This window comes from Rhinolophus ferrumequinum, chromosome 6 (assembly GCF_004115265.2).
Source record: "Rhinolophus ferrumequinum isolate MPI-CBG mRhiFer1 chromosome 6, mRhiFer1_v1.p, whole genome shotgun sequence".
Classification (NCBI taxonomy): domain Eukaryota; kingdom Metazoa; phylum Chordata; class Mammalia; order Chiroptera; family Rhinolophidae; genus Rhinolophus; species Rhinolophus ferrumequinum.
This window is the reverse complement of record NC_046289.1, coordinates 91255712-91276295: the sequence shown is the minus strand read 5'-3', so window position 1 is coordinate 91276295 and position 20584 is coordinate 91255712. Positions and strand designations below refer to the sequence as shown.

The 20584-nt window shown below is 36.6% G+C and overlaps 2 protein-coding genes across 6 annotated transcripts in view; one reads left to right on the top strand and one right to left on the bottom strand.

Annotated features, from left to right (window-relative positions):
• Positions 1 to 10750, top strand: part of MIS18BP1 (MIS18 binding protein 1) — a 45890-nt gene extending 35140 nt beyond the window's left edge. For 2 of the 3 annotated variants that reach the window (XM_033108908.1, XM_033108907.1), the window contains exons 14-17: positions 1826 to 1974; positions 5492 to 5579; positions 7883 to 7937; positions 8131 to 10749. In XM_033108908.1, the coding sequence (XP_032964799.1) occupies positions 1826 to 1974; positions 5492 to 5579; positions 7883 to 7937; positions 8131 to 8237 (399 nt within the window). In that variant the 3' untranslated portion in view covers positions 8238 to 10749. Of the gene's footprint in view, positions 1 to 1825; positions 1975 to 5491; positions 5580 to 7882; positions 7938 to 8130 lie in introns of all 3 variants that reach the window. The other variant, XM_033108909.1, reaches the window with a different exon arrangement.
• A 1047-nt stretch (positions 10751 to 11797) lies between these two features.
• The window catches only part of FANCM (FA complementation group M), a 48408-nt gene continuing 39621 nt past the window's right edge, over positions 11798 to 20584 (bottom strand). For all 3 annotated transcript variants that reach the window (XM_033109586.1, XM_033109587.1, XM_033109588.1), the window contains 5 exons: positions 19840 to 19946; positions 18470 to 19033; positions 14418 to 14796; positions 12537 to 12828; positions 11798 to 12037 (listed from right to left, as the gene is read on the bottom strand). In XM_033109586.1, the coding sequence (XP_032965477.1) occupies positions 11899 to 12037; positions 12537 to 12828; positions 14418 to 14796; positions 18470 to 19033; positions 19840 to 19946 (1481 nt within the window). In that variant the 3' untranslated portion in view covers positions 11798 to 11898. The remainder of the gene's footprint in view (positions 12038 to 12536; positions 12829 to 14417; positions 14797 to 18469; positions 19034 to 19839; positions 19947 to 20584) is intronic.

Here is a 20584-nt window from a genome sequence, read left to right as displayed (position 1 = left end):
TCATTCCTGATATTTAGACCATAGATTGACAGTCTCCACAGACATGACCAGAGTATAGTATAGGAAGCAATCTGCTAGTATATGCCCTTCTCATCAGTGTCCAGAATCTACCCGTCAGTGGGGTTCAAAGGTAATGTTAGTAGAACCAAATAGAAAACCTAGAAATAGGTCAAACATATATATTTAAAATTTCATAAGCAATGAGGCAAACTTTAAAAAGGGGCGGGGGGGTGGGAGTAAGAAAAGATTACCTACTGTGTAGTAAATTCAGGGTAGGGATTAAGTGACAGCACAAGATTGACAGATTTGGATGTCTAAAAAGAATTTTTGTAGTATGAAAAATCACATACTAAAAATGTCAGTGATTGGGATACAATATTTATAACATAAAACAAAGCCAATAATATTTGTGATACAGAGAACTCATTCAAATGTTACTAGAATTATAGAAAGTGTCAAAATCACAGGAAAAATGTGGGCAAGGAAACATTCAAAAGGCTGAACAAACACTTGGGGAAATGGTCATTTTAGCTAGTGATCAAAAGAAAACAAAGTAAATTATATGTAAGTATATCTTTTATAAAATCTTTTTTAAAAATAAGTTAAAATATCCACTAACAAAAAACAATCGAGATGTTAATCCAGTCATGCATTGGTGCACACACAATTGAATCATACCTTTTGGAAAGCATAATGGCAATATATAAGAGCCATAAATATTAATTCTACTCATTGGAATTTATCCTAAAAAATTGAAAAAAAGCCAAAAATCTTTACAAAGGTATTCATTGCAGGTTTATCTTTACAGCAAAAACCTGGACTCTATATATCCTCTAAGGATGTTCTTCATAAACACAGTGAAATACAGTACAAATATTAAGTGCAAATTTGAGACTTGCTAGAATCTAAACGTAAATGTTAAGAAGATTAAGATTAGTGAGCTAGACTTAAGGGTAATTTTTTCATCTACCCATTTCTTAATGTTGAATCATCTCCCATTTAAAAAGGCTATACAATACTTTAATAATTTAGTGACATCGCTCTCTGGGCCTACACAGGATGTAAAGGGAAGTGTTTTAAGGGAGCCATCAGAGGCTCTAACTATGTTCTCTGCACAACCACCGTGGTCCTTCAGGGGTTGTACCCTTTACATTACTCCACCGTCATTTCGGGTTCTCTCAGTATTTTGGTCTAAATGCAATTGTAGCAACATTTTAAAAATGAAAAAAAAAAGCAGTGAAGTCGTTCATTTTCTGTGGCGTAAGTCCCTTTCTCTAAGGTTTTAATATAAAGGTAAATAAATCTTAATTAAGGAGTGAATTATTAGAAATACATACACACAATAGTTTAATACTGCTTGAGTTCATATTAAGTATAATAGTAGATAAGTTATAGTTTTGCTGTCAACACAGGTCAGCAAACTATGGCCCACGGGCTAAATCTAGCATAGCACCTTTTTTTGTAAGCAAAATTTTATTGGAATACAGACGTGCCCGTTGTTTACATGTTGACTGGCTGCTTCCATGCTACAGCAGCAGAGTTGAGGAATTGGGACACAAAGACTGTATGGACCACAAAGCCTAAAATATTTACTATCTGACTCTTCACTGAGAACATTTGCTGTAGAAGTAGATGTCATTGTCTCCATTTTACACAACAGAAACTTAAGAGTTTTAGAAGACCAGGATCTATTATCTACCTACTGATATTTTTCATTATCTCAGAAAAATATATAAGGTGGAAGAAACTTATCAGCACACCAACATTTTGTGTAATGAGAAATCTTTTTAGGGGTACCTGCTCATAATCAGTATTTGCTTTCTAGTTGCCGAGTTTCCAGTGCAGTCAAGAAGAAGATGATATTCTGCCTCATATGGACAGAAATCCAACAACTCCATCATCGACTATTTTTCCACTGGCAAAAACCCCTCAGTGTCAGCATGTCAGCCCGGGAATGCTAGCCTCGATAGATAGGTAAATATGCTTATGATGCTGTAATTCTGTATTGGCATTTAACATGTCAGGAGTTGAAGAGAGTAGATGTCAGTAATGAGAAGAGTCATCATTATTAAGAAATCCAGAAAGAATATTCCTGGAAGTCAAGGACGACTTGACTTCAGCAAATAGGGGTGTTTCAGCAAGTATGGGTGTTATTCAATAGTGTTGGGACACAGCTCACACTTTACATCAGGATAAATTACAAATGGACCAAAGTTTTGCATGTAAAAAATTAAACTATAAAAAGAAATTTGGAGAATTATTTTATACCCTTAGATTTAGTGAAGGTCTTTCAAACTATGATGCAGGACCAAGAAAACGAATAATAGTCAACTGTGTAAAAAAGTTTCATCTGGTACGAACCAACCATAAATAATCAAAAGAATAATGACGAAGTGCTGGAAAGGATGTAGAGAAAAAGGAACTCTCATAGTACACTGCTGGTGGGAACGTAAATTGATACAGCCACTGTGGAAAACAGTGTGGAGGTTCCTCAAAAAATTAAGAATAGAATTACCATATGACCCAGCAGTTCGTCCTCTGGGTATCTACCCCCAAAATTTTGAAAACATTTATTCGTAAAGGTATATATACTCCACCCACATTCATTGTTCATGGTGGCCAAGACATGGAAACAACCAGTGTCCTTCGATAGATGATTGGATCAAGAGATGTGGTACATACGTACAGTGCAGTATTAATCATAAGAAAAGATGAAATACTGCCATTTGCAATAACATGGATCTTGAGATTATCAAGCTGAGCGAAATAAGTCAGATGGAAAAGGAGAAGAATCATGATTTCACTCATATGTGGGATATAAAACAAAATAACAAGTGAATGAACAAAACAAACAAAAAACTCATTGTCACAGACAACAGTATGGTTACCAAAGGGCAAAGGTGTGGGAGAAGTTGAAGAAGGTAAAGGGGGTCAAATATATGGTGATGGGAGGAGACTAAATTTGGGGTGATGAACACACAATGTGATATATAGATGATGTATTACAGCACTATACACTTATATACTCTTATTAACCAATATCACCCAGTAAATTTAATTTTTTAAGATAAACGACAATCAGAGACAAGAACATATGGACCTCATCACAGGAAAAAGGCTAATTTCCCTGATACACACAGAACTCCTTCAAATTAGGAAAGCCATTCTTATGCATTACTAGCGAGAAGGTCATTAGTACAGTCTGTACCAGCAGCATTTTGTTAGTATCTGTCAAAATTATACATGCACATGCTCTCTGACATAGCAGTCCTACTTCTACAATAGGGAATGTTCAGCTTATTCATTGCAGTATTGTTTATAATGGTAAAAGACGAAACAAATCAAATGTCCATCAATAGGGATTAATCAAATAATTTCTGGTACATTATGTAGCTATAGAAATTAATGAAGAAATTCTTTATGTACTATTATGGCAAAGTGCTCATGATAAGTGAAAAAAGTTAGGTGCAGTGAATTATGTGTTACCGTGTGTGTGTGTGTGTGTGTGTGTGTGTGTATGCATATATACATAATTCATTAAATATCTCCGAAAGGATAAGAAACTGAAACCACTGATAATCCCTAGGGAAAGGAACTAAGAGATCTTGGGAAACTTTTTGAATTTTGAACTAGGCAAAAATAGGAACTATTTGAAATATAAATAAAATTAAGAAAACTAGGGCTGGCCAACAGTAAAATGTTGTAAAGAAAAGATGAAAAGTGATAAGAAGGCCTAAAAATAGGCTATGCCATTTGGCAGTTAAGCAGGACTATGCTAATCTAGTAAGAACCATTTCCAGGGGGTGGGACATACAGAAGCCATGTGATAATGACTCAGAAAAAAGTAATCAGTACTCAAGCTTGGTGAAGTTTTAATTTGCATTTATTTGGCAAAAACATAATTTTTCCCTAGCAATCCACAAATTATTTTTTATTTTTGGTTTAGTAGTTAGTGCAGGTAAAAGTATATTGAGAGTATAATTTTGGACAAGTTTTTGGTAAGCACTCTGGCCAACTCATCAAAAGCTTTAAAATATTCCTTCCTTTGGCCCTTGAATTTTAGTTAATTCTAATAAGAGATTTTAGCAAGTACGTTTGTGTGAGCAAAGATGTTCATAACAAGACATAATACTGAAAAGTTGGACATAAATGCCCAATAAGGAACGTTAAGAAATTAGGATTTGTTCATTTAATAGAGTAAAATATGTAACAATGAAAAATCATGCCTTCAAAAAGTTTTAATGACAGAATAGTGTTCAGTGGATTCAAGTTTTTAAAAGCTAAGAAATAAAACTACATACAGTGTGATCACACATTCATAAGAGAAAGGAAATTTCTTGACCAAAAACATCGGCCAGTATCGCGGAGTTGGAGAATGACACTGATGTGGGTGGTGGCGGGGTTTTTGTATCACTTACAGTTAAGGAAATGGGACTTTTTTTCTTGTGAAGCACATGATGGACTCATTTATAAATATCATGAATATATTTCCTAAAACTTATTTTGTATATTAAAAACTGAGTTTCGTAGGCCTCTTCACTATCACTTGACTTTACCAGCTCTAGTTGACTCCCTTTTACTAACAATTTTAAATAATGAAACTGTTTATCAGTTTGGAAGTGATCTCTTTGTACAGGACAACAGACTCCCGAGCGCTGACCCTGAACCTGACAACGGGGCTTATTCACACCCTACGCAGCAGTGTTCGAGCTTCACATTAATCTTACTACAATCACACAGTTACAAATTTCTTCACGTCATACTTTCAAAATTGCTCCTAAATAGTCGTAAAGGAAAGGATAATCAGTCAATCATACAGGATCTTGGAGCCACGAAGGAGAATTAGCATTATGTTCAGCTGGTATTACCATCATCAGTAGAACTAGCAGTTGTGGGGGAAATGAGAACAGGCATTCTGCTTGGCTTTAGTTTTTACCTTTAAATTACGAATCAAGCCTATTTGTTAAGAATGGGAGAGGAAAGAAATAAGGGAAAACAAATGAAAATACTTCACAGTTAGTATGAGGAATGTAAGATGTAACTGTAGAAATAAAAGGCTTGTGGGCTGAACGAAGGAAGCACAGTTGGAAGCTATAAATTAATTCATCACCAGGTTTATCCTTAAAGTGGTCAACTTTAAGGGTCTAGCTGGATGGGGACGGAAGTGAACCGGAGAAAGGAGTGAAAGGTGTAATAAACGGGGGAGTCCAGGAATAAGAAGTCTGTGTTTTGAGAAAGAGGTGGCAAGATAGAGATTGGAGAGCACAGACGGGACAGGGAACAGTAATTTCCTAGAATGTTCTTATTTGGTGTTTCTGTTTCCTATAAATGTTTGAAGGTTTTTATTCATCTCCCTAGGTACACCATTGTCTTTTTAAAAATGGAAAAGAAAATGCACTTTTTGAGACTGAAATTTTGTCAATTGCTGTTTAACCTGTGGATAAAAGTACATTAGTTAATGTTGACTTGAAATTATTTTGTATTCAAACAGGGATGATTGTGATAAATATGTGTTTCATATGCAAAAAAAAGGTCAAAGTAAAGGTGGCATTGTCTGGGGCAATATCAAGAAAAAAACAGTAAGTATTTTTATTCTTCACGACAGATTTATTCAGTGCATATCTGTAGAACAACTGTAATATATAGCGAATAGGGGGAGTTATAGGTTATGTAACGTCCTTACCCTCCAGGTGCCTACAGCCTAATTCAAGTAAATGATAATATGAGGCCGCGAATGAGGTCAGTTCGTAAGTGCTGCGGGATTACAGGTGGCAGTTGATAGATTACAGCACTTGAGGAAAGTGAGAATGGTAAAAGTCAGGTAGGGTGGGCAAAGTATGGACAGGTCAGGAAAGGACATTTCAGGCAAGACCCAAAAGCATAATACATTCCATGACTGGGGACAAATCCAGACTAACTGAATTATGGTTGTCACAGAATAAGAAACTTCAGCAAATCCTATGCAGCTGCAAAATGGTTTCAAATGTTTTTGAGATTCAGCTACTTAATGTATGTATATGTGTGTATATATATATATGTGTATATATATATATATATATATATATATATATATCTCCCAAGATTTAAAATGCAATTACACCAAACATTTTAACTCAAAGTTGCCTTAATAGAGTGTATATCTATATCCCTTTGATAAAAGATTAGGAGAATCCTTTATCCTGTTTAATTAACTAAAAAATGTGTTAAGTTCTAATTTTAATTTGGATAACTTACATCCAGATAAAAGTACAAATATTCTGGAAAAGCTAATTTACCTCAAATTTCTTCAAGGTAAACAACTAATTTTAGAGAATGATAATCTGTGGGAGTAGAATATATACTACCTGAAGGAATATATTCCTTCTGAGCAGATCATGGCCATCTCTTCCGTTACCCACGTTGAAATATTTATATTGCACGCTTGCTAACCCAGTTCCTCTCAGAGAGTGTCTAAACTAAACATGGGGATTATATAATCACATCCAGTCTATGGGCTTCACTTGTCCACAGAAAATGGTCGATACCTCTTGGGGCCTTGGTTTAAAATCAGCCTGGAGACTACATTCTTCAAAAAGAAATCTCTACTCCATAATTGAAGATGTAGGCAGACTTCCTCTCAGTGTTTCCTAGATTCCCCTTTTCCAGCCCCACCTCCCTTATGAAAATTTTGATTTGATGTAAAGGACCAGGAATCATCTTAACAGTGAGAAAGACTTCGCTTCTCGTCCTATTTTGCCAGTAAGAAGCCGGGTTGCCTTGACAAGTTTCTCAAACTTTAATATGCATGAGAGTCACTAGGAAATCTTGTTAAACTCTCGATTCTGCTCCAGCAGATTTGAGATTCTGCATTTCTAACAACCTCCAGGAAACAGTTCTGCAGCTGATCCATAGACCATACCGAGCAGTAGCAAGACCCTAATTAGCCTACTGTTCTCTCCGCAGAATGAGAGAAGGTTCATAGGGATATAATGGCTGTGGGGGCCCTTCCTAGTAAAGAACTTTTATTTCTCTCTATTTCTGACATCATCTTAACTATTTCCGGGCTTTTGTTTTTCTTAATTTTAGTCCTTCTACCAAATTAAAGTATCTTTGTGATTGAGCCCCATTTTTTCATAGACTAATATTTTGTAGCCAATGTGTGATGATAGAAAAAGGATTTAATGTTGAAAGTTCTGATTCAAGGTCTGACTCCCACACGGGCTTTATGACAAAGCAAACTCCTTAGGCTTCCTGATCTCATGTTATTTGTGTTGGTCTGACGTGCGGGTCATGATATTGGTGTCTTACCAAATGATTTTGAGGGCTAAAAGATGTAATGGGGTTTTGACTTATTTCAGGAAAAAATATGTTTACATCACAATCTATGAACACAAGTTTGTATCTCAGAAGTCTCTTCCAGAAATACACCCTTAGCTTAGTGGGTATTCTCTGTCTTATTTTCCAGTGTATTGCTTTTCATTTTTTAAAGATAACCAGCAATGGCCAGTAGTTTAGAAAGTACTAGTGTATGTAAGCCTACATTAGACATTTAAAGCTTGCAATATAAATTACCATTTTAGCCAAGATTTTAAAGTACAGAGAATTTAAATTTTGCTAGTGGAATAAATACTTAGTAGGTTTGGCCCATACACTATCCTTTAACTTCTGGTCATTAGTTTGTCACGTTTTCTTACAGTCATGATGCCAGCGGTGGGAAACATGGGATAAGTCATGGTTCTTGTCCTAGATAAATTCAACTTCAAAAGGACATTTCACAGATAATTATAATGTGATCAGGTGTTGGTATAAGTACTCTGGGGATAAAGCACGCTTAATTTTGTCTAGGTTTGAGGCAGGCTTAACAGGAGGTACCATTTAGCCATTAATATGAACTGTCTTGTAGGTTGAAAGTGATTTTTCAACTCCACCATCAAGAAGAAAAACCCCATTTAACAAAGGTAACACACTTATCTTTTTTGTAGCTCAGTTCTATTATAGGGTAGTCTCTTTATTAACTTAATGGTACTAAAATTAATTGCTCTCAAATTGGCAGATCTGCCATTTGGTTTCTTATAGTTATTTTCAATTTCATTGGACTTGAAATTACTTTTAGAAATGTGTTAATCTTTTTTATTAAACTTTTCTTTACAGAATTAGGAGAAAACACTAATATTGGAAAACTTTTCACTAATGCTATGGAGTCTTTAGATGAAGAAGAAAAAGATTATTATTTTTCAAACTCTGATGATTCTGCATAGTAAGAGAAAATATTTCCAAAATTTTCATCAAGAAGCAGACTGTGCATTTGTATGTTCATTTGAAATACATATATTTTCTTTATAATGTAATTTCACATGAAATTGTAGATTCCTTTTCAAAGGTTTTATGTATTTGTATTCAAAGTTACGGATCTTTCTATAGAATATTCCTCATTGCTACAGTTTACTAAAAATACAAAGAAAATTGTTTTGCTTGTATAGATGTTTCTAAATTTCTGTTTTTGCTAGGTTAAGCTATATTTAAATAAGTCTCAAACAGTAAAGTCTGTTTAAGAAAATTATGTTCCAAACCGGATTTTTCAAAAGCTTTCAAGAAAATGTTTCTATCCTTAAGGGAAGAGGTGAGGGAGAATAAGACAGATTGTACTGGTAGCTACTGAATTCATGAAAACTTCATGAAAACTAACATTTTCCACCACTTGGAGTACAAGCCAGAGTTCATATAATGTTTAAATTACATGTTGTTGAAACTATTTGGTATATCTTTTCTCCTGATTGGTTTTCTTAAAACTTGTGATTTTATACCTAGGAAACCTGTGTAAATTTTAATTTATTGCTTTTTCAGTATTTTATTAGGTAGAATCAAAGAACAGATTTTGTTGCATTCTTAAGCCTTTACATATGCAGACATAGCTTAACTTTGGTCTCAATATTAGAAAGACTGGATTAAACCAACATTCATGTAATAGGCCTACCATTGTAAGGAGTCAAGTTAATATGTTGTAGTAGTAAACATTGTTTTCTTTCAGATAGCTCTTTTAAAAAATAACAAAAAAACTTATTTTAGCTTATTCTGCCATTGTGTTTTAAAACTTGACATATATAGTCCCTTCTGGTTACAGTACATATTCCCCTACCCTTCCTCTCCAGTTCGGTTGTCCAAATAAAGTTAGTTTGCTTTTATAATATGTGTGTTTTACTTGTTTTTGGGGTTTTGGGCTTTTTTAATTACTGGATCATAGAAACAAAACAAATACGCATTTTCTTACTGGTTCAGATTGTTTCCTCAAAAAATTCCAGAACTTTTTCTGTGTCTTAAGAATTTAGTCAATAATAATCATTTATGTAACTATAGGATTTATAGAAACACAAGGTTTAAAAAAAATAGTGCAGTTAGACTGAGATCATTCTCCTTTAAACTCCTCTACCATGCTTCTTTCTGCCATGAAGACTTCTGACAAATGTGAGATGGAACAAATGAAAGGGTTATTTTAGAGTGACTCAAAAAAATAGAATTGTAGAATTTACGTTGCCAATATTTAGTATAATACCATGCTGCTTGATGTTAACAGTGCTTTAGGAATTAAAAGGTAGTTAAATTCCTTAATGGGAAACAAAAAGATAAATTTGAAATAGTGTGACTTGACACAAACCAAAAGTGTGACCTCTCATCCCCCCCATATTCCCTCTGTCCCATCAGAACTATTTCATCCTTCCTAGTCTATTCTGTTGTGTCCCACCTGCCTAGTTCCTGGATAGGCCCATTTCTCTCCGTCGGGCCTTAAGATAAAAGCTAGTAAGGTTTGAGGTAACCTCCAGAGAAGACTTAAAAGTGGGAAATACTTCAAGGGCTCAAAGAAAAACAGTAAGATGGAATAGTAATCAATAAGGTTGATAGTTGAGTGCTACCAGTGAGAGCTACTGCTACTTAAATATGGACAGAGCTCTACACAGCAAGCGTAAATAAACTCCAGTTATATCCCTCACAGCATCTTAATTTATGAATATTTTGCCTGATGGGTGGACACAGACAGAATCTGAGCACAGGTGTCTGCATGGGAGGTGCTACAAGGTGGTCACGGCCCAGGTCAGTGTGAGTTGCTGAGGAGCTGCATGCTTCTGGGATACAGCTGGGGGTGACAGAACACACACCCCCACCCCATGTCCCCACCCACACACACTGCTGATACTGCATCGGGCTAGAGAGCAAAAAGGACACATGCATCAGAAAGAAGCCCGTTTCCTCCTCCTGACAAAGCTTAAATCATGCTCACTATAGGAAGAAATGCTCAAAAAGTCCAGTCCATTATAGCAGAGCAAGATACTGCAGGGTGAATTTGAACCTGAGAGGTAATGCTATATTGATAACTGCGTATCAACCAATAAGTTGTAGAATTTTTCTCTCTGGCTTTGCCAATTATCGAACAGAAATATGAGATCAGTTGCTTTCAGAAGAATTGAGAGTTTATATTCTCCCAAAGATGCTAAGTTAACAATTAGAGTGTTATGCAGGGACTCTGGTCCCTCTCCCCGCACAAGAACGCAGGACATGGTGAGGCCAAAAAGGAACACCCACGGAGCCATAGATGGGGGAGTCATACCACTATGGATATGAACCAACGGAACACCCACGGAGCCATGGATAGGGGGTTCCTACCAGTCTCGCTGGCCGCTGGTCGAGACACAGGAAGGAGGAGCCACAGGACCCACTGTCCGCTTCTCTGCCAACCAACCAGCCCCTTAGCGTAGCCACAGCAGTTATTATTAGTGGCTAATGGCTAACTGGTTACAGCTGATGGCCAACTAGTCACAGCTGACGGCCATCTACTACCTGAGCCAGCACCTTTCCACGTGAGGCCGAGAGCCTGGAAACTGCTCTCTGGGACTCTGTCCCCACGTAGAATAATAATAATAAAAAAACTGTATCTAGGTCCTGGTCCTGGTTCTTGACTTCCCTAAGTCACTTGTTTCTGGTCCTCACTTTTATCATCTGATGAGAAAGAGAAATGCAATTAAAATAAGAAAAGCGCTCCGCTGTGAGGTTGGTTCAATTAGCCAACAATGTAACAGAAGAAAAAAATAAGGCAGCCAGAGAACCCCGGAGTGTAAGTGGGGGGATGTCCGCAATGAAAGGCTGCGTTAGCACCAGACTGACTAGAGGGAGGGCCTCAGCTGTTGCAGATAAACGTGGAGCCATCTTAAAACAGTAATAACACAGACACAATAATTGGTCACGACGGAACTCCACATTGAATAGCTCACCTGTACTAAAAAGAAATTTTCCAAGTCCAAGCCAATATATCACTTCATTGAATATGATTATTTCAACAACAACAAAAAAGTAGTAGGTTGGAGTTTATACTAATAGGATTTGAGCGCTTGGTTGGGTCACCTTTGGTCGTAAAATAAACATACTCAGTTACACTTGCCTAGTTACTGAGCCATTTATCTTAATACACCTACCACCCATACCTTATCCAGGATGTGTGTAGATTCAGGACATTTTTACTATTCTAGATATTATAGTTTATATATAGGAAAAATTGTTTCTAATCATCAAGTTGGCAGCAGTCAGATACATCAACCTATTATGCTAATAAATGGCAATGATAGTACTAAACTCTTTGGAAAATTCCATAATACATCTCTAACTTCAGCTTTTACTCTCATAATAGCATCTTCAATAATCTTTTATTATTCAATTAAAAAACTTTCATAGTCTAGTTAATCAAAATGATTACTGAACAGATTTTTTTAAATACATAATCTATATAAATAAAAATATACACAATATAAAATACTATGGAAATATTCTCTTATTTATATATTTTAGGCTGACAATCACAAACCACAGCAATGATCACTGAAATGCATTTAGCATTGTGAGAGTTCTTTGATAAGTGCACCTTGAGCAGTCTAATCACGCATCAGATTTCTCTCTACCTTGGTTAGGACTGTTTGGTAACATTTGCATGTCAAATACGTAGTGAATATAGCTATAGATTTCCTCAGCCTTTTGATGAGTTACTTGTGCATACATGGAGATTTCTTGAGGTGAGCTGAAAAATAAATTAGACAAAAACATTACACTAGAACTTTCTGATAAAACTTCTTGTTTAAAGAACACCAAACAAAAAGGCTTGTAAGAAAATCATATCTTTCTAAGCATTTTACATCCAGTTAATGTCGTTAGCATTAGTTTAAACGAAAGCTTATTCCCTATATTTAAAATCATATATAACAATAATTTCAACATCTTATATGGGCCTTTAGTTTAACCCATTTTCTAAAACCTGCCTTTTCAAGCAATATAGTAATCAAAAATTAGCAAATGTTCAACCTGAACGTTTTCCTAGTTTATAGAACTAAACACCCAGAAGTGTTAGAATGCAAGACCCAACGTAAGGGCTCCCCGGTTCCCCATCGGGCTCTGCGCTCCTCGAAGGCAATGCCATAAAGACTATACACCTCCTTATGTTGCAAAATAGTAACATTTCTATGAAATGCTTCTAAGAATCATTTCAAAGTAACCATTTAAAACTATGAAAACAGACATACCTGTTGGCCATTTTCTTCACAGATGGAGACCAGTGCCACAGGTTCAGGGCAGTCACGTAGCTCACACTGGGAATGCTCAGGTAGAACTGAAATGCCTCAGCGCCTTTCCTGTCCACCACTGTGGGGACGCGAATACCAACGTTCTTCCTTTGTTCCACTAAAGACAGTTCCTTGAGCAAATCCGCAGTTTGTTCTTGGCAGGAACTGAAAAGAATTCGAATTCCAGCAGCAACTAAGGAAGTCAGCAGGTGGTCATAGCTCTTCGTTCTCTTAAACATCTTGGATGTGTCTCCTAAATATTTCACATTGAGGAAAATGCAAACCTTAGTAACTTACATAACTAGAACCACTAACACTACATATTATTACAGTCCCAAGATCTACACCATTAAGGAAACTAGTGTCACATTATGCTAATGAGAAACCGCACGGCTAAAGACGTAGTCATTCTCAGATATCTGAGGTAAAACAGGGAGAGCTGACTGAGGGTCTTGAATTGGAATCAACATAGGAAGGTGAGCAGGCGGGAAGGGCTTATATTCCCAGATAATTCATTGCTAAAGGCCAAGATTACATTCCTCATGTAATCAAGTTCGTCCTAATGCTAGCACTGATGAAGAATTCATTAAGTACTGGCTTACTGATCGGAAATTATCTTGTGTATTTATTCCAAGAGTAACTCAATACCCTGCACACCCATTTTAATGTCATCTTTAACTCTTTCCTATTAATTTACTTTCCTACCTTTCCCACTCATTTTCTTTCCATATTCTATCCATATCCTTTTTTGGATTTCCTTCATATGCTCTCCCCCCCAAAGATACTTTTCCATAATTTTTGTCGTGTTACTTTCCTCTTCATTCCAAATCTATTTCCTTTATGAAAGATACGTTGGTAAAGAGGAAATTATAGAATTTTAGCACTAAGGGGACCCACGAGATTACCTAATCTAAAGCCCTCATTTGTCAAATTAAAAAACAAAAAAAACTGGATTATTGAAAGATAAAGTGCTCACCAGGGTTCACCAATGACTGTATGGGGATAAAAAGGTACACTGTTCAATTACCAAACCAGTGTTTTACATAAACTACATTATCTCCTTTTACATAATAACTGCTTTTCTTGAATTCTCCCGTAGTGGCTTTCACCTGCATGATTTCACTTAATCCTCTTAACATCACGAGATGAGTAGGACAAGTATATTATTAACTCCTTAGAGGGACTGACTTGACCATGCAACATCACATGGCCCTAGAGACACTTGTCTCTGTGGCTCAGTGCGTCTTCTGACTCCATATCCCATGATCTTTTCACTATCCTTGGGCTCCCCATACATGGAGTTAAATATGACCCACAGAAATTCCCCAAATGAAGCTCCAATTCTGCATTTCCAGATGCATCCTAGGCACCCATTTCAGTGACCCATTGTGAACCCAATGTATTCACCACTGAACACCCCTTGTCCCTCAAAACTGCTGCTTCTCTTATATTTATAATTTTAATAAACAGCATCACCACCTAACTGCCCAGTAACCAAGAAACTGATCAACTCGAGGACTCCAGGACTCCTCCGGCCAGGTCCTGCCAATCCTGCTCCCTAAACCTCCTTTTTCCACACCACTGCTTTATTTAAGGCCCTGGGGCTCCTGAGAAAGACTTATGATGAGTTCACTTGCCTTCACTTTACCCCTCTTCTATTCTCATAGGCTGCACTTAAACACAGTGACTAATGAAAAACATTACGGCATTTTGCAAACATGAAATGACATTCAAGAGTCAGGTTTTATAAGAGCTTCACACATCCTGACAATAGAAGAATGAATTAAATAATAGCCAAGTTCCTTTACAGCCCTATAAACAAAATCATTTAAAAATACAAACCTGTTTTTTCTCTGTCCTTTTCCACAATCACACATATTCTTTCAAACATGCTCTGCAGATACTGGATCTGGTCAGTGAACTTGTTCTTATGAATACTACTATTTAACATCTCAGACTGAGAACGCCTTTCCACCACCATGCGGTTACTCACAATGTAATCACAACCGTTAAGAGGACAAACTTCTACTTGAAAGCCATGAGTGGCTCTTAGGAAAGAAATCACTTCTGAACCAGAAGTGACTTCACGACTATCTACAAGAATACAAGCTCTCTGGCCCTCCCGTGGGAGCCTAGGCGGAGGATGCGTGCCAGCCAGACTTGACCTGGAAGTGGGGCCATCCGCTCCCGAGGAGCCGGAATCCTTCAGAGCGCTACCAACCTGAAAAAGTGGAAAACATCCATCACGATCAGGTTAAATACAAGTCGGTGCCACACACCTGAAGTTGACTTTCCTTACTGATACCTTTTACTTTTACTCTTGTTTTCTTCCTTCAACATCACCAAAGAGACTATGTAGATGAAGGACCAAGCCACCACTTCACACCTAGTAGGATGGCTATAATTTTTTTAAAAAAGAAAAATAAGTGTCGATGAAAATGTGAAAAAAGTGGAACGTACATTGCTGGTGGGAATGTAAAATGGTGCAGCCACTGTGGGAAACACAGAATTACCATATGACCCAGTAATTTCACTCCTAGGTATATATCAATAAAAGTGAAAACCAAGACTCAGGTACTTGCATACCAATGTTCATTAATATTGGGAACTCCTCAACCACTGACTGTTCAAATGTATCTTCTACCCTGTTCTCTCTTCTTAATTCCAACTGAATGTATCTTAGACTACTGATACAGTCCCACAGCTCTCAGATGCTCCATTTGTTTTCTCACTCTTTGTGTTTCCAATTGGGTAATTTTCTACTGACCTTGCTTTAAGTTCGTTGGTCCTGTTCACAGCTGTGTTGAGTCTACTGATGGGCCCACTGAACGCATTAACCATCTCTCTTACCATGTTTTCCATTTCCAGCACTTCCCCTTCGTTCTTTGTATTTTCCATTTCTCAGATGCTATTCCCTATCGGTCCATGCATGTTTGTTTTACTTTTCCACTAGAGCCTTTAACATATTAATCATGGTTATTTTAAATTCCCTGTCTGATTCTGATAGGTCATATCTGAGCCTGGCTCTTGAGAATGTGTTTTTTTTCTCCCTTACATGTGCCTTGTAACTTTTGGGTGAATGCCAAACATCTTGTGTAGGGCAGTAGTAACTGAGGTAAGTGGCATTGATGCCTAGACACAGGTATGCCTTTTGCTAGGGCTTTAGTGTGTGGGGCTGAGAAAATCCAATCAAAAGTTGAAGGGTTTGGGTTTTCTTATGGCCGTGACTACTCTAGGTACAACCAGAAGCTTTAAACTGGGTCGTGTTACTTTGTGTTTAGGGTGGGAGCTGCGTGTTTAGGGTGGGGCGCTGCATGGCCAGATGAGTTTTCTAACTATTCTCTCAGCTTGAGAGCCTGAGCCTCAGAAAGGTTCTCTTCCCACACTACTGTTCCTCTCTCAGCAGTAGATTGCTTTTGCTACTCAGTGCTGGCTAGCCTGCTGGGCAGTAGCACTAGGAGCAGTTCTAGTATCCTGGTTCGGCCTGTCTTTGGCAGGACTTGTGTCTCTGGGTCTCAGAGGTGGGGCCTTCTCGCCCATCCTGCCCTCCCTCTCAGTGGTCTGAGATCTAGAATGTTCTAGGTCCAAAATGTTTTCCTGCCTTTTTCAGGTGTAGAACCTTTTGTCTGGTTCCCTTCCTCCATCTGCAAAGGGCCTTCACCTAGTAGGTCCTAAGGGCCATAGGGTTTGCTCCTTTATTCCTAGTGGCTTCAAGCTTTTTATTCTATAGAGGACATAGGGGAGGAGGAACCAGATAGGGTTTGGTGCCTTTTCCACAGTAACTGCTGCTCACGTCCCTGAGGCCTGCACCAGGAAGGAGGCTTTCTCTGATTCTGTCTCTCCTGTGAATACATGAGTCGTCTGTGGAAATGAGTCCATGAGTGGTTGCAAATTTCCCTTCTGTCTGCAACTCCCAGGGGTTCTAAACTCTTGTGCTAGTCTACTGCCTTTTGTAATTAATTCATTAAAGTTTTAGCTGAGTTCTTCTTACTATATTGTACAGTGCCCAGTGACTGTCCCAAATAAGCAAGTCTTTCATTGGAGATACTTGTCCTTCCTTAGATATCAGACTAATTGGCTGCCCTGAAACTTCAGCTTCATAAAAATCAAATAAACTTATGATTTTGGAGATTATCTGGCTTTTTGTTGTTATTATAAGGAAACAATACTCTTGCCAACTTTATATATCCTAAGCTAAAGACAGAAGTCATAATCACTCAGAAATAATCTTTAAAATATATTCAAGTTCAAAAAACAAAAAAGAATAAATGTAATGAAGAAATGGCCAATTAAAAAAAACACAAGAAAATACTGGAAACAGGTAGTTATCTAGGAGTAGAAAATGGCTTTCTAAACATGACACTGAAATAGAAACTAAAAAAAAAAAACTAGGACTGTATAAAATAGCTACCGCTTCCTAAGGCAAAAAAACCACTACAAACAAAACAAAAAGGTAAATGACAGACAAGGAATACTGTTAGCAATATACAAGACAAAGTACATATCAACATTTTAACTATCTAACGGTTTGTGACAGGATATTTAGTCTGTTTTCTGTCTTCTCAAATTCTTTCCCCTCCTAATTTCAGGTGAAAAGAATCATATTATATGGAATTGTAGTGTTAGGTAACAGAAGAACATTTAAAACACATTTCTGTTAAAATCTATGTATCTTTTTTCACAGACCTCAAATTTTACTAGCCTGTATCTATTTTTTAGTTAGAACATGCCAAAGTAGAAACGTAGATAGTGCTTACTGGGTTTCAAAGTATTGTGCATATATTACCAACCTTGACCCTTGGGATTACTATCTTTATACTATCGCTGAGGAGACTGAGGCTCAGAGAAATTCAGTACTTTTTTGATCTCCAATCTATAAGACTTACTCTAGTCAACTTTAACCTAATTATACCTTCAAGAAATAACTTGGTGCAAAAAAGAAGCCTGGGGACAATTTGAAACTGGAACCACCAATTAGAGAGCCATCGCATAGACACTGGAGCAGGTTGCTAGGTCATAAGGAACTGAGAAACCCAGAATAAAGAGAAATAGAACTCTAGGTCTAGGTCTCACTCCCAAGTGACAATAAAAGAAAGTAAATCAATATTTACAGTTAAGGGATTCCTAGTACTATGACTTTAACCCACATTTTAGGAAAACTACTGTAACAATAAACTTTTAAAAACTGAAAATGGGTTTTTAAACGGCTGGCTGGGTCAGTTGGTTAGAGCGCAGTGCTCATAACACCAAGGTCACCGGTTCGATTCCCACATGGGCCAGCAGCTGCGCCCTCCACAATTAGAGTGAAGACAATGACTTGACTTGGAGCTGATGGGTCCTGGAAACACACTGTTCCTCAATATTCCCCAATAAAAATTAAAAAAAAAAAAAAATTCAAAATGGCTTTAGGGATTATTTTAGCAACAGCCAGATAGGGAGAAGCTGGAAACTGGACTACTTAGCCATTTTGGAAGGAAAGAACTCTAAGGAAGGATATCAGGTGGTGCCCTAAACGCCTCCCCGCAATCAAGAGAAGAGAATTACATACCTGAAGCCTCAGTGGGGGAAAGAAAAGTTAATCTGGGAGGCACTAGTTCTGAACATGTAACTTCTGTTCATTTTTACCTGCAGGAAGCCCACTTTCCTATAGTCTTTTTAATAAAATTAGCAAGTTTCCTTATTAAGAAAACTATTAACATATTTAAAAAATTAAAACCTAAGTATCCATATATGAATTATCCATATAATGTAGTGTGCTGTTCTCTTGTTTGAAGAATTTTCACCACTAGCTCATTTTTCTGACCTAGTTAACACATAAAACACAAAAGAAAGCAAAACCAAAAAACACCTTTTGGTAAACATATGAAGGTGTTTTCCTCTACTTTGATCCATACCTTCAATTGAATTGGGAATTTGCCACAGTCTTTCTGTGAATCAACAGCAGTGAACAATGATGAGCTAGATCCAGTTTTAGTCCGGCTCTGAGGCCTGCAGTCCGAGACAACAGAAACTGTATCGTTTAAATGAAATGCTGTGTGTTGTTTCTGCTTTGGCAACTGATTAAGAGTTGAATCAGAATGGTTCTTGGCCGGCATGGAAGACCCAGAAGGCACTAAATTCAAATAATGGTCCTGTTGTTGGCTCTTTTTACGGATGCTTGGGTTGCCCACATTACTGGATTCTCCTTTATCATTTACGTTGTCTTCCTCCTCACTTGAATCATCTGGTAAAATAATTCTGGATAATTTCTTTTTTGCACGTGCACCATTTTGTCTCATCCCCATTTCTTTTAGCTTTCCTGCACGTCGGGTTTTATATTTTTCACTCCCATTTGCAAACCAATCTTCACTTATTAAATCAAAATCAACACACACTTCTTGACTTGATTGGCTTTCAGTCGACTCCCCTTCATCTACACAAAAACTGTCTTCTAAGTAGGTTTCATCTTGCTCAGGAATCTACAGTAAAAATACAGATAAGAATATTATACATTTTTTTCATAAAATCAGCAGCTATTTAACATATTCTTTTAAGTATGTGAGATCTTTATGAATATTTACTTCACTTTATTAATTCAGTCACTTGCTCACCTAAGATATACTGAGTATATTCTTTATGGAAGAAAGTGGGGACTTAGGGGACAAAAAATAATGACTTAACCTCCAGGAATTAACAGTCTAGTGCAGGTAGCCAGAAAAATAAACAGTAATTTATACACAATGTGATGAGTGAACATAATAAACACAATGGAAATACAAATATAATATCTCTATATCAGTATGATGTTATCGTATGAATATGATATATGACACATTCACATATGAATGAACATATTACCAAGCCAAACACGACAATTTACAAATTTAGACTAATATAAAACTATTATCCACAAATGAATAATCTATAATTTTTAGAACACAACAAATTTTCTTAAAAAAATTTTCAAGAGAAATATGACAACATAAGAATTACAAATTTAACTAGTAGACGATGAAGTTTTATTCATTTCCTTTAATCATTCTAATTGGAAAATAATGTAATAGTACATTCTAATTAGCTCAAATTAAAGAAAGGATAATATGATCAAATTAGGGCTAACACGGATTTTGAGAATTTATTTAATCTACCTTCCTGACTCAGGGCAGAAATTATCCCAATTAGCTCCCATAGTCCAGTTTTAGAAACAAAATGGAGGTTTCATTAACAGGAACATATTTTGACATCATCATCAGGAAATTCTCCACTACATTGCTAGAATTCATACCTGTGAGAAAACGTTTATGTTGCTACGTTTCTTATGGATCATTTTATACCGATTGCTCATCAATGGACTGCGCACAGATTTCATGTAAATAGCTCTCATTTCAGAATCTGTGTAAAGATAATAAGAATTTAAAATAGCAAAATTGTTTAAATGAAAGCTAGCAACGTGTTTAACTTTGACTTATTCCAAATTCACATGATTCCAACCTTGGGGAATTATTTTACACAAAACATATTTAGTACATATCGAACCATGTCTAAAAACAATTATTTAAAATGCAAAGTTAGGAGTTTTGCCTTTGAAATCAGACCATCTAGTTAGGTGATCATGGACAATTTATTTAAGCTCTCTACCTCAGCTATCTCTTTCCTCCAAAAATAAGGATCAGGATAGTGCCGATTCATAAAAAATAAATGTATAAAAAGACCTTAGGATTGTACCTGGTTTATAGAAAGTATTTGATACAACACAAGAAATCCAGGCAAAAAAAGAAAACATGCTTAAAACATCAAGAGCCACAGCCCAATAGTATGTATGTTTCATAATCTTCAGTCAAGCAAAAACTAGAAAACACACAGGTTTTTCTTCATCTTTAAGGTTATAATCAGAAAAGTAACTTTATTTTTGTCTCCCATTTCCCCTTACCTTTTGGGGTAATTAATTAACATGCATATTTTCAGAGATAACATTGCTAATTTAATGACTAGTGCTTAGTACAAGATGTATAAACTTTTCTTTGAATAAC